Below are 15665 nucleotides of genomic sequence, written 5' to 3'. Positions count from 1 at the left end.
ATTATATAACTCTAACTCTATTCTTTACTTGACAATAATGTTTAACACAATATTATACAAACTCTCAATATATTAAATATTATATGAAAGTGTACATAATCTACTATTATACTATTTACAAGATGATTATATAACTCTAAATCTATTCTTTACTTGACAATAATGTTTAACACAATATTATACAAACTCTCAATATATTAAATATTATATGAAAGTGTACATAATCTACTATTATACTATTTACAAGAGCATAGTGTACGCAATTCACTACATTGTTAGCAAAGTATCATTTCACATTGTTAGCAAGATGGCAATGTACATAACTGACAGTGAATCGTTAACAACATAACAGTACATTAGTTTAATACAAAACAATGCATATAATTTTTATTTTACACACCTTTTCAACAACCTGTTTGGCTAGGTTTTTAATATAGAGCCTGGAAGATGGTTCTCCTGCCTGATAATTTCTGAAAACCGATAGACTTCTTTTTTCTGTAAAAGTCCAAATAATCCCGGACCTCAAGATACAATCAACCTTTGCCACAAAACTAAATAAGTCATACACTAAAGAAAACACTGAAAACTTTAAAAAGACCAATAAATGCCTAGTCTTCTCTTGCATGACCTTCTAGCCAGCTCTTCTTATTCCTCATAGTGTGTTATATCTTGCAGAAATACTTAACAACATAATGTTATAGAAAACCTAGACGTAACACTGAGGCTCAATCCTCCTTTAAATAACAATAAAAACACATCCTAATAACCCAAAAAGAGGTAAATAAATAAAAAAAAGTAATATTGCTGACCAGATAAGGATTGTTTGTTTGTTTGTTTTGAATTTCGCGCAAAGCTACACGAGGGCTATCTGCACTAGCCATCCCTAATTTAGCAGCGTAAGACTAGAGGGAAGGCAGATAGTCATCACCACCCACCGCCAACTCTTGGGCTACTATTTTACCAACGAATAGTGGGATTGACCGTCACAATATAACGACCCATGGCTGAAAGGGCGAGCATGATTGGTGGGATTCGAACCCGCGACCCTCAGATTGCAAGTCGAGTGCCCTAACCACCTGACCAGATAAGGAATCTGTATCAATTCCTGTGCTGACAGAATCATTTTACTCTCAATTTTTCTGAGAAGCTGTTATGATAAAAGCGGTAACTTTCAAACTAAATAAAGATATAAAGATTAATGTGAAACCGTCACAAAATTAAAATTTAAAACAAAGTTATTCACAAACCTTGCTACCTTAATTGGCTATCTGGAGATTTAAGATTAACTTATCAAGTTTAAATTAATTGTTGTGATAAATAATCCAAATGTTGCTATTACACAGGATTTAATCTTGTGCACATATACGTAGGCATATAAACTACTTTCATACAGAAATTGGTTTTTAATACTAACACAAAACACGAAATGACATATCAAAACCACTATTATTTACCTTCTTTAGTAATTCTATTTTTTTGTAGTTCATCAGACGACACAAACTTTGATCCAACCCACAAATTTTGATCTTCATCATCTTCCTTTGTATCATGTACTACATCCTGTTGAGGAATTAGCATACCAAATCCTCCTTCTTGGACACAAACACTGTCTTTGGTTTCACTAACAATATCTGGAAAACAATAAAGACTATCTTAGAACCTGAAATTTAAATTGATTCTACTTGAAATATTGTAAACAACAATATAAGATTGATAACTGTTTTTCTTTTAACTCTTTCACAAGAACAAATAATCTGTAAATGTAACAATTTCTTTAATTTGGTGAAAAAAAGCATACCTCTGAAAACTTAGACTATTCTTTAATGATAAAGTTCTACTAGGAAGGAAATTGTTTTTGGAGTTAACCATAATATCTACTTTTACACATCATATTTTACATATAGGCCTAACTACAAGCTCAAAGCTATGTGGATAATTTATATCTACTTAGACACAAGTCTATTTGATAAACTATGCTTAAAATGAGCTTCTAGGCTTTACTTTTGCTTTAAATGTACATCTGTATATGTCATTCATTTAAGTACATTCATATGTGTATGCTTCTTTGTATGTATTTTAATAAATAAAAAGGCCTATTGAGAGGCTAAGCACATCCCCCCAGGGCCCACTGGCTATCAAAGGACCTATGAGAGCAGCAAAAAAAGTGTAACAAATGTATCAAAGCAGTACATAGCATTTCAACAAATATTAACCATGACTACAGTCATTTGTGTGTGTGTACATGGTATCATTCCATAAACTATTAGAAGGGGATGCTAACATTAACCATGACTTTAATCACATGTGCAAGTACGTGGCATCATTCCATAAACTATTAGAAGGGGATGCTAACATTAACCATGACTTTAATCACATGTGCAAGTACGTGGCATCATTCCATAAACTATTAGAGGGGGATGCTAACATTAACCATGACTTTAATTACATGTGCATGTATGTGGCATCATTCCATAAACTATTATGGGGGATGCTAACATTAACCATGACTTTAATTACATGTGCAAGTATGTGGCATCATTCCATAAACTATTAGAAGGGGATGCTAACATTAACCATGACTTCAAACACTTGTGCATGTATGTGGCATCATTCCATAAACTATTAGAAGGGGATGCTAACATTAACCATGACTTCAAACACTTGTGCATGTATGTGGCATCATTCCATAAACTATTAGAAGGGAATGACAAATACATATAAATTCTTCTCCAGCGACCACAATGGCTCTTGGCATACCTGTATGAACACGTGTGTTCAGAGATCATTACCGTTGAGCAAAAATATAAAACCATATATGAAAATGCAATTTCTTTAAATGTTTCTCTACCAGTAAAACTCACCCTTATTATTTAACACTTCCACCTCTGTAGGCTTAATATTCAATTGGATTTTCTTAGTAGCCTGGTTCTCTGTAAATCCCACTGGCGTTTCAAACACTTCTGTAGGGTCAGTTCGAACAGTTACTGTCGTAGAAGGAGCCTGGAGTTGCTGTAACTTAGGTTTCTTAAACTTTCGTTTAACTCGACGGGTAGGACGTTTAAGGGGTTGTAATTTTTCTTTTCTAAAAAGGAAATTCAATTTCTGTTTAGCTAAAACAATGTATGATTTGTTACAAATATCTTGATTGTTGTATTATCACATCTTAGATAAGTTCTATTTTAATAAAAACAATTGTAATACAGTGTGACTGACATGCTTTATCTTGCCTACAATTACTTTTTCATGTTGTATCTTCACACCATATGTATATCTAAGCCCTTCTATAAATTAAGTCATTAAACTCTAAGACAGTTGTCTTCCTTTCAACAGCATGGTAATCCAACAAACCATCTCATAAAAAAGATGAAACATTTCTGTTCACAATGAATATTCTTATGATCAGTTCAAGAATGAAATTTCAAGCTATTTCTTCTCTCGCTACTCCAAATAGATTGATAACAAAGTATTTTCCAACTTTATATTCCTACCAGGTTTATAAAAGAAATCGGGCTTTCTTTTTTACTAAGCACACAAAAATGGACTCTTCCCTAGTGAAAAATTTCCCAATATCTTGCACTGTTGTAAGTTATCTTTTAGAATTTATCAATCTAAACACTGTTGCATGATGGTATATAAAACTACTCATTGAAACCACAGTGTCTGGGTTAATATATAATGGAAAGTTTTAATTGATTTTCAAGGTTAATATTTTTGTTACTCTATACAATATACAAATACTTATCTCATTACCCATGTCACAGTTCAAGGATCTGCTAATTTCACCCTTCTATATCTAAGAAATAATGTCTTTAGTCAGGTAATTTTTTTATAAAAGTTTTGCACGTATTCAGTTAGCATCCTTACATTGAGTTTTGTGCAAAGCTACTTGAGGACTATTTGTATTAATGTATAAAGGTCATAAAGTTGTACTAATCTTCTTGCTCAGATAAAAGTTTCATAACATGAAACTGTTCAGTAAGGCTTATATTTGCTTGACTCAGTTTTTGTGTCATTCACTCTTGAAGTAAAATTTGTACTCGTTTCAAGTAGTGATACAGCAACTTGTACACATTAGTATGAGTTGGGGGGATACTTCCATTGAACATAAAATGAGAATAACTGACATAGGTCATCTAGAATTGTGAAGTAATGCAATAGGACTTTTCACTGATTTGAATAAGTGGTATCATTATGATTCTTACTTCTGTCTTTGTTTTGCATAGATGTGATTCCTATACAAAACTTAGAGACCAAGAATATGTTTTATTGTTGTATTAATTAGGATTTTGTTTATTTGTGCACTTGTTTGTTAATTTTCCTGTGTTGTATATGTTAATCATACTTTATATTTTTTATGTCAGAACTTTGTTTACCTTAATACCACACCTGTTTCTTCCTCTTTTTAAAAAAAAACAACTTACTTGTCTTGTTCTGTTTCACTTTCTATTTCAGACTCTTCTTCTGAAGTTGTAACATCCATCTCTTCTTCTTCCAACATATCTTTTCCAACTGGGTTGACAGATGGTTGAACATCTGGCATTACAGGTGGTGTAGGAGTCAGAGGACCAAATGGAGCAGGTAGGTTCATTTTATTCATCAGATGAAGAACCTTACAAAAGGTTGAATTTATTACATTGTTTGTATAATGATATTTAAAGTCAATACCATATGACAACTTTTTTTAATTACTTAAGTACTTTGATCCTGGAATGTTTAGATATTAATTAATTAATACAAAACATGAGTATTCAACAAAGATTATCTCTTTGCTACACAACAAAGTTGGCTCACAAGTATCAAACAACTGAATCATGAAAATACAGCAAGAAATGGCTCCAAAGTTTGAAATATTGTTTGGTTTTCAGTATGAGACTATTTGTAGTGTGTAAGAACATAAATGTAACTAATTAATTACAAGCTACCAAATGGTGAAATATTGGGAACAAAAGGCATTATAACATTCATGGAATATGAATTGATGTAACAATTTATTTTAGTCATTTACAGAGAGCAAGTAACTTAGACTGTGTAAAATAAAAGTTTGAAGTACATAGTACATGTAATATAAACAAAAGTAAGTGTTTTAAATGCCATAAAACACACATTATAAAAATAAGAAATTAGTTTATTTATTTCTTAATGTTTTACACTATTGTAACTTGTATGCCATATTTATAGTCACACTAACTGTGCTATGTTATTGTAAAAATAAACTTACTAATAAAATTTTAAGGCTGCTTCATCAAATAACTGAAACAAGATAACAGGTGAAAAGAAACATTTTCTGAATTATCCACTGTACTGGCTAGAAACAACACTATATTTTGCTTCACTACCCCTCATATTTATAATCTTATCCTTGAATTTACTAGAAAAATCTGATGCCAAAATTTTTAAAACTTTCTAGGTCAACATTATTAGACTTTCTGATCTTACATTTCATGTGTCCTCTAGCAAACATCTAAATTACAACATTCAAAAATATAGCTTAAAAATTTTTTAAATATTTGCAGAAATGTTTTTAATTTACCTTCAAATTTATAATTTTCTAAATGTTTTGCTGGGAGGCCTGGCACACTACAGCAAAGTATTTGAATTTTGAAAAACACTTTCAAGATGAGAAGAAACATTTGAGATATTATATCTAAATAAGTTTCAATCCATGGCAGATTAAAAAAAACAAAAACAAGTTACAATATCAGTTGATATAGGTGAATTTTATTAACTCTCTTACTACAGGCTCAGTTGATTTGCCCGAAATCATGACCCCAAACTGACTTTCATAATTTCCATACTATAAATTTTATATATTTTACATCTTAACAAAGTTTGGTAAGCATTCAGTAAACATATTTTTTCAATTAAGTATTTTTACTAAAAGTTTGTCTGTGAACATACAGAGCCAGTGTGTTGACTATTCCAAATGCAAAGTGATTTTCATGTTAAGATTAGAAATACTTTTCTTTATCTAAAAATTGTGAAATTCCATTTGCATAATCTCTAAAACCTCCTGAATAAGTATCAAGTATTTTTTTCAGTAAAACTTTACATCTTATCTGTAATTTTCTCTACCTTAATTATCTCCATTCAGTGAGTTTGACTGACCTCAGAACCACAATAAAAAATTGATAAATAAATCTAAATTACAATTTTTAATTCCTAGGATAACCACAACTTGTAACATGAAACTACAATTGTTTACCTATAATAGCTTAAAGCTCATAATAGTATACATCTGTTCAAACTTAAATTTCATTGTTTTATTACCCTTTGAACCATGTCTAACTAATATTCCCACCACAAGTTGTAAATTACTTAGCAACTGTATAGCACATTACCAAATCAAATTCCGTAATACCTTAAACAACTGCTCTATAAACACATGTAATTGAATACCTTAAATAACTGCTCTATAAACACATATAACTGAATACCTTAAACTGCTCTATAAACACATATAACTGAATACCTTAAACTGCTCTATAAACACATATAACTGAATACCTTAAACAACTGCTCTATAAACACATATAATTGAATACCTTAAACAACTGCTCTATAAACACATATAACTGAATACCTTAAACTGCTCTATAAACACATATAATTGAATACCTTAAACAACTGCTCTATAAACACATAATTGAATATCTTAAATAACTGCTCTATAAACACATATAACTGAATACCTTAAACAATTGCTCTATAAACACATATAATTGAATACCTTAAACAACTGCTCTATAAACACATATACCTGAATACCTTTTTGTCTACTTCCAAAACTTAATTCTTGCAAACACAGTGAAATTAATTATACTACCAGATGTTCCCATACACAGGAAAGACATGGTGCCCATGAATATTATCACCCCTCCACCCCCCGGACAGGGTTTATTTTAAGGAAATCTTAGAACTGCACAAATTTATGAGGCAGGTGCCATGACCCAGTGTTTGAGATTCTCTGAGTCTGAGAAGCATTTGTTATGGCTATTTTTAACATTTTATAGATTTTGTTGTCAATAATTTTTACTTGCTTTATATTCATTGTGAATGATAGTGGTCTGGCAAGTTGTTCAAGTTTTACGTTTCACTTTACCCGTATTTGATATTCATTGTCACCTATCCAAGGTACGGCAAGTATTTTAAAATACCTAATGTAGTTGTAAATTTGATATATTATATGTAATTTAGTAAATGGATCGCTTTTATCCTAGTATTCCATAATTCAATCGTGTTGATGAAACTCGTACGACACTATTTTTTGCCTGTGAAGTCTGTGTACGATAAAGCCTATTAAGTTGGAAGCTGTTAAGTAATTTCAAGTAATGTTCATTTCCTAAGAGTAATACTATTATGTTTTTTGTTTCAAGTTGTCCAATATTAAAATTGAGTCAAATTTTATGTAAAAATGGACTTGAGAAAATGTTGCAGTCTGCAAAGGAGAGAGGGGAAAGGGAAAATACTGAACCCAGCACTACTAGTACACAGGTCAAGCCAGTCACAGAGCCTAAACCCAGCACAAGTTCCAGTGGACAGGACATGCCAACCACTGATCCTGAGCCCAGCACCGGTTCTAGTGGACAACACATGCCAAAATCGCAGAAAAGGGAAGAAAATACCAAGCGAACTCCCGGTACTGCAAATGTAAGAGATGTATTAATTCACATCCATAGAAATTGGCGACATTACGTTCGTTGTGATTTATGAAGAAAAGACCTTGATACGGTCAAAAAGTTTACCTTTAAATGCAAGATGCCTTCCATTGCCATTGATACTGGCACAATTTAGAGAGAGTGCCATTTTAGTTTACCTGCCCATAAAGTTGTGTTGCTTAAAAAAAGATACGGTAGCCTTTCAAAAACCCAGTTGATGAAAGAAACCCCAATGGGTAAGGCTATTTCAAAAACTAATGAAGAGTTAGCTAATAATTATCTGCAAATTCTTTTCCTATGAGAATGGTGGTGAGCAGGAAGTCACAGTCTTTTAACTTTAATGATAAATCTAAGGCAAAAATTGATCAAAACTTGCAATATGTCTCACCTGTTAGCCACCTGGAGATGCTAAAGTGTATTGTGGAAGCAGACAGGGCCTCACTTTCAAAAAAGATAGAACAGTCCATAGCAATATCCCTTATATGTGATGGGTCAGTTGAACGAACTCAGATAGACAAGATCTTTGTAATGGTAAAGCTAGTTAGCAAAACTGGTGAAGATGAAATGGTGTTCTTAGGTGCAGCAGAACCTGAAATAATTGGAGCACAAGGACTTTTTAATGCAGTTAAGACGGCCTGAAAAAACACAGTTGGTGAACCCACTACAGAATATATTTTCCAAAATATGTCATCAATAGTAACTGATGGATCCAGTGTTAATACTGGAGAAAGAAATGGTCTGTGGGCATTATTTGATTCCATTGACTCTGAAATCCCAAAACTTAAAATCTGGTGTGCTGTTCATCGCACTCAGTTAGCTTGGAAGTCAGTCACGGATCTAGTTTCTGATAGTTGAAAGAATTAGCCAGGACAAATGATCTAGCATTTCTGTCCATTCCAAAAGTGTTTGAAGGTCGTTGGAGTGAGTACACATTTTCCCTGGTGAATTCTGTTCTAGAATCATGGCATGCATTAATACTGTATATGTAGCAGTCTCAAGACAAACAAGCCAAAGGATTTGAAACTCTCCTGACAAACAAAACAAATCTAGAATTGCTTGCATTTATAGCTGATGTGCTGGCAGTATTTTCAAGATTTCAGAATAAAATACAATCTGATAATATTACACTACTCGACATTCAACGAGAGGTGACACTTGTGAAGACAAATATTGGCAACCTCCAGAAGACACCTCTTTTAGCGGGTTGGGTGTCTAGTCATCAAGCACAGTCACAGCTAGTCAAAAGTGATGAGAGATCCTTCTATATGCTGAAAGGAAATAAGCTATCTAGTGATGAACCAAGGCAGAGAAGAGATCATCATCTTTTTGTTACAGACAGATGCGATTTATCAGCAATCAAGGTTGAGCTCACAGAAGCACTAAAAGAATTTTTAACTCAAAGGTTTAGCACTAACAAAGAGCGTTTGGAAACTTTGGTTCCTTTTCTCAAATTTCAAAAGGATGCAAACCTAGAGACAGTCCACAAACTTATGCATCCAGATTTAGATCTTATGGCTTTGTGTATGGAGTACAACGATTTCACAGAGTCAGGGCAATTCTCTAACCTAACCCTGTCAAAAATAATCAGCCAGCTTTTAGCTGCAGGTGGGCACTTTGATACTTTGGCCAGAGTTTATGCCAGAATTTTGGCAGCAAAGCCACATTCAGCAGATGTGGAGAGACTTATCAGCTCCAGCATAGATTGCTCAAGAATGACATTAGAGACAGAGAATTATTATTTATACGTCCATTACAATATGTCTCCAATTGACTTGTGGGATCTATGGCCTGCTGTTCTCACCTGGCTTTCCACAAAGGCACGTCGAACAAGAGAAGTAACTGAAGCAAAGGAACAAAATTACTTTAAAGGTGTATTCTCTGAAGCGAAGAAAATTAATGCTGATGACAGTCTTGATCCAGAATCAGATACAGCCGAACTGCCATTGAAAAAAAGATGTTTTTTAGATTATATGCTAGATACTACTTTGCATTATTTGCAAATCTTGAATTTATGAAAGTTTTACTGTTTTAGCCATCTTTTACCATGTAGTGTTTGACATAAAATGTAAATTAAAGTACAATTCAGCATAGTTTTTGCATTTATGAGTGTTTTAAGTCTTTTAACCATCCTTTACCATGTAAGCTCATGTAGTATTTGACACAAAATGTAAACTAAAGTACCATTCAACATATGTAAGACTAAAAATATATTTCTTGTCATATAAACACAGTGTTTTAAGTTTTAACCATCTTAGTATTTGACAAAAATTTTGAAAGAAAGTTCTAATCAGCATATGTAAAATTAAAAATATACTTCTTGTCATATAAACAGTAAATAAAGGTACTTTTGTTTTTCAGTATCATGGTCATGCATTGGCTTCTTGTTTCTTCATGTGACATTGGAGTTTTTATTATAAATTTTAGTACTGCACAAAATTAGATTTAGAATTGTACAAATTGATTTAGAACTGCACAAGTAGGGGTCTATTGCACGTTAAAATAAACCCTGCCCCCCATATCACGCTTCATGGGTGATAAAAAATTTTTAATAATGTTCCAACAAATACTTGTCACAATCAACAAATTTTTCAAAGCACTGTCTCTTTATAACTTAGGTAAATTACGAAGCTCCACCAATAATTTGATGAAGATGTTACAGATAAGATGTAAATTGAGGTATTTTTTGTAAATGGTGTAAATTACACTTTCAGATAAGGGGCAAGTAACACCAATACAGAATTGTTCCCCAACTTTCTACAATTTAATTCAAAGTTATGAATTTTCAAACTTACCTGAGTGTAAAACTTTGGTACAGCAGACAATGCATGACAGATGTTGGACAGAATCGTTGGTGTTGGTGGAGGATATCTGTACTTTAGGAGTGGAGAAGGAAGGTAATCCAATCTAGTAACGGACAAGATTAAAACTAATACAATTAACAAACTAAGTACAAAATCCAAACCAATAATTTTTCAAAATCAAAAACCTAGACATGGTGAATTTAAGAAGTCAAAGTTAACAGCCATATCACTGATCACTGAATTACAAATATTACAAACCATAAAATTCAAATAACTATTAAAGTATAATAACCCAAACAATGTAAATTAAAACAATAAACTATGTTTATCTCATAACCTACACAATTAAACAAACAAACCCTAAACAATTAAGTAAAAAAAATACACAAGTAAACATAAAAAACAACCCACACAATTAAACAAATAAAACCAAACACAATCAAATATATAAAAAAAAATCAACATAATAAACAAAACCCTACAAAACAATTAGGAATAAAGACAACTCATAAAATTAAATAACAACAACAACAAAAACCTACACAATTAAAACATGAATGTTAACACACAAAACTAAACTCCCTACAAAATCAAACCACAAAACTTAATCTCACTCATAGCTAAATTTTTAATACATAATTTAAGCCATCAATAATTTTTGTACATACTGTACATGATTTATATATATATTTTTTTTTTTTTGACAGAAAAATATTTTTATAAAAACTATACTTACCCAAGTTTAGGAGCAACACTATGCAACTGTAACTTAAATTTTGCCATTCTAGACTGGATTTCCTCCCTTTCAGGCATTTCCTTTGCCGGAAGTACTTTCTGTTCCATTAATTCAGTTCTATAAAATGTTACAAAACTGAAAATTGGACATAAATTTACCAGAAAGAAACTGGCTAAAACGGCATCTTATTATTAAATAATATAAATATACTTACTAGAAAACTACACTCGAATATAAAACTACCAACGTATAGAAACTATACTTCCATATAAAACTAACAACATATAGTCTTAAACATAAATGACTAGAATATAATAAAAACTTTTTTTTAGAAAGGTCAATTTTGTACAACACAGTATTGAAACACAAAATTGTAACAACCATTCTAAATGATGGTAGCTAAATTCTTGGAAACAACTGAAATAAAAATTTCATGTATACAAACAGTACATTAATATTGCACGTATGTGAAATAACTACTCATTCCCTTGATTTCTTTGCTGACACTACACTTAACTTGCAATAATTCTTTTTAGAAACGTAGACAGACAGACATAGGTGAAAACAATTCTTGTCACATTGCATTCTGACTTTGCCTTAAAAAATCAAATGATTAAACATAAAAGTATTTATATTCAATACAGTTTCCAAATGGTAAAGCAACTTACACCCTGGAGTTTAAAGTTTTGATAAAATGGGGTTAATGACTGGATTCATCAAGATATTTAATAAAAAAAGGATGTGCACGTTTTTTTTTTGTGAAAGTTCTTAACCCTTACAGTGCTTTTGGGTTACACTTGTCATTGCATGTTTGTACAAGACTGGGGGACCAATATATCCTACAAAAATATTTTACAGAAAGCATTCCTTATGCACATACCCTATTGAAGATAATTTATAAGAACATATACCACTTCCATTTTAAGAATACACAAGTCATACTGAAAGCATTCAAATAACATTCTAAATTTTACAAGTTTTGTAATACTAACAGTTTTTATTTTCTTTCATAAAAAAATGCTGCAAGTTACACTATGGAGTATTAAAGACCTTGATATTTCCACCAAATGTTTTGTTTGTCCCAGCTTATGTACCTGTTCTTTAAGTTCTTTACCATTTTCTATCAGTTTCTTTATCATCTCATTGAGAAAATAAAAAAGAAAAAATTATTTATTGCCCTCTGCTTCAACACTGATTTCAGTTGTAACTATTTGAACAATACTAGACTCTACAGGCTTTTACAGGGACCTGGTATGTCCCATATCAAGTAGAACATGGAAGTAACTGTTATACCTATCACGACTAGAGCTGGATGATTGAATTGATATCCTACGAGAAGTGGTTACATCGATTAGTGTCAAGAAAACTAAAGTGGTTTGTATAGATATGGTAAAACAGGAAAATATGAAATCTTGACCTCTCACCCCATTTTTATTTCATTTGGTGAAAACTATTCCCTGGAAAATTTCATCAAAATTGGAATGTGTTTAGAGGTACCTCATCAACCTTTAGGTTTTACTACTTTTTCTTGATATGTGCTTTTCCCTTCTTTCTTACAATAGTCCATGTGATTGCATATACAAAGTGTGGGCCTCTCCAATCTACTTCTGGCATGACTTCTGTAAACACAGATCGCAAAGCTGGAGCTTCCACCATATTGGATCAGAAAATTGGAAAGGGATTGCTCCGATTCTCATTTCACTTCCACGTGCTCAAGGTGGTCCTCAAGAAAATTTTCACACTAGCATTTGCAGCATCTTCAGGGCCAGACATCCAGTTCTTCAACTGCTTCTAATATTGGTGGAGTCTCATTGTTCCAGCCAAGTTTTAGACAGGACTGGATGATAAAGAAGTGACCTCGAAGATCACAGATGACAAGAAATAAAAAGTTCTCACCTTTGTCTAGTAGCAGCTTGAAGAAATACAACTAAAATAACCAAAAACTGCTTCATCTGATCATCATCTTTTCAGGTGGCAAGTGTCCTGTAAGAATTTGCTTCCAATCTCTAGCAGAACTTCATAGAGGACAATGGATGGTTCACTTGTTCTAAAGCTTCAAGATCTTCAGTTTCAGTTAAAGGAAGATGGTGGATTATTCAAGGTTACAGCAAAAGAGGAGAATGGACTTCATGAACTCCTTTACTTTGCCATTGCAGAGGGCTACATCTAAGCCTGGCTCTCAGCTTCCATACCTACTTCCATCCCACTGAATGACCTGAAGTTTTGGAATGATTCCAGAAGTACTCCAAAATCAACAAGGGTGTCATTGATGGTGCTGTAGAGAAATTATTAGAGCAGTGGTAGTACTTAATAGCTTATGCAAAGAGCTGATTGGCCTAGCGTTCATTGACCAATTGGTCCCCCTTGATTAGAAAAGTCATGTTACAAGTATAGAGGAGGTCAGAGGAAGAGAGGATCCACTGAAGAGGATTAAGCTGCAGATTTCTGATATTGAAGTGGCCAGAAAGCCCAGTGCATTCATAATGCAACAGGTGAAAAGGCTCTTCTCTGAAGGCTTCTTTCACAAGGATCGAGAGGTCAGGACTATAAAGCCACCCAGAAAATTGTCAAGGGATTAAAGGTGGTCAATGACACTGCAGATAGAAGCAGAGCTCTGATGGAAGAGTTTAATGACCATCTAACTTACGATAAGGAACAACAGCAGTTCTTCCTCCACATTTTCTCTGAGCTGTGCCTCGATTACAGGTACACTGTGATTTCAGTCCTAAATTAGAGTACGAGCTCATTATTCGTCCATTTCTAAAAAACTATTCACAAACATGGACCTCATTTCAGTGTTATCACATCAACTTTTGACTGCTGATCAATTTATACTATACTGTCCAACTGTTCTAAAAAAAATATTTGTTCAATAATAAAAACTTCAAGTTTTGTGATTGACTTTTGGCATGTGTGAGGTACTAATAAATAAATCTCAATTTTCTTGAAATTTTGCATAATTGTTTTCTAATGAAATGTGATAGATTAAAGAAGTGACAGCAGGAGATTTATGATTTTCAAAAACAAGAGCCACCATAATGTAAGCTAGTCAATTAATCAAAATTACTGTTTCTGGTTTCTTTAAAAATAGAACAATTGAAATTACGATTAAGTTGACTTTCATAAAAAACACCAACTAATTGGAGTTTCCAATTATTACTGCTTTTGATTATTCCAACTATCCAATAATCAAAATAATGCCATTATATGTATGTTTGTTTTTAATTACAAAGCTACATATTGGGCTAAATGTCCTCTGTCCTTTGGGGTTATTGAAACCCAATTTTAGCACCAAGTTTTTTTTTCGTTAAAATGTCAAGAGATGAAAAATCAGACATTTTAATGTTTAGAATAAAATCATCAATAACTGTTATTTTAGAATTTTATTTTTTGATATTTTGTGTAAATTACAAGTAACAATATTAATTAAATATTTCCTTAACAAGGAACAAATATGTTCTTGTCACCTGATACTTCCATGTTATGAGAAGTGGTGAAATATTATTTTTTGTATAGTAGTCAATAATTTATTACTAACCTTGAAAAGTCACCTTCATGAGGAAAATATTTCTTCTGTTGGGGTTTTGCAAATTCAACCACCAGGCGGCGTTCTAGTACATTCAGCTGGTGTAGTCTCTTCAGAGCTTGTTCAGCATGTTGCGGTGAAGAAAATGTAGCAAATGCTGTATGTTTCTGATCAAACAGAAATATTGATAACGATATTTGGTTACATTTTCTTTATACAATAAACCACAATAAGTTCATCCTCATAAACATAAAACAGCTAGTAGTTAGGTTAGTATACATAATAGTTTATATCTCTCTCTCCACAAATACAGATTTATGTTTATTCAAACTGACAACTTTTCTAATTTATCGTCTTAAACCCTTAAGTAATTTGTAGATATAGGTCATATATCTATTTGATGTTTTCTATATTCCATCAAAACCAAACACAAGGTTATTTGCCCTTTTCTTTTAATTGCTTAATTCATTGTCCTAAAGTGTGTTTAGTGAAAATTGTAAAAAAGTATCTACATTTCAGGCTACGACGAATACAGATTGATTTCAAAATTAGTTGATATTTCTAAACTTTTCTGTAAAAATTTTATTGAATTTGGAAAATTCATTCATAAGCTTGAATGAGAATAAATGGGATACTAATATTTTTATCACCAATTTCTATGTAGTAAACCACAGAATTGATCATGAGAAATAAAGCACGATCACTTTTACAGCATGCAAACAAGTAAAACTTATTATATTTCCTCATTAAATGAAAACTGAAACAAGTAGAGATAGCTCGGCAATTTAATCGATCACCTATGAGCAACAATTACATTAATTAAGTGTCCCATAAACTAATCAATTAATGCAATAAAAATAATCAACTAATCAAAATGAGTTGGTCCAATTGTTAATGTTTTTAAATATTCCAACTATTAAATTGATTTTCACAAAAATAATCAACTA

General features: G+C 32.2%; 1 protein-coding gene across 1 annotated transcript in view; it reads right to left on the bottom strand.

The window, feature by feature from the left end:
• The window catches only part of LOC106472655 (RNA-binding protein 40-like), a 38634-nt gene that overhangs the window by 16163 nt on the left and 6806 nt on the right, over positions 1-15665 (bottom strand). Inside the window, exons 3-9 of the mRNA XM_013933309.2 lie at positions 14731-14885; positions 11193-11309; positions 10448-10559; positions 4422-4609; positions 2862-3082; positions 1455-1631; positions 401-495 (exon numbers count right to left, since the gene is read on the bottom strand). Of these exons, the coding sequence (XP_013788763.1) occupies positions 401-495; positions 1455-1631; positions 2862-3082; positions 4422-4609; positions 10448-10559; positions 11193-11309; positions 14731-14885 (1065 nt within the window). The remainder of the gene's footprint in view (positions 1-400; positions 496-1454; positions 1632-2861; positions 3083-4421; positions 4610-10447; positions 10560-11192; positions 11310-14730; positions 14886-15665) is intronic.

The sequence above is a fragment of the Limulus polyphemus genome, unplaced genomic scaffold, assembly GCF_000517525.1.
Source record: "Limulus polyphemus unplaced genomic scaffold, Limulus_polyphemus-2.1.2 Scaffold5495, whole genome shotgun sequence".
In the NCBI taxonomy this organism is placed as follows: domain Eukaryota; kingdom Metazoa; phylum Arthropoda; class Merostomata; order Xiphosura; family Limulidae; genus Limulus; species Limulus polyphemus.
The sequence above is the reverse complement of the archived record's forward strand: the minus strand, read 5'-3'. Positions and strand labels throughout refer to the sequence as shown.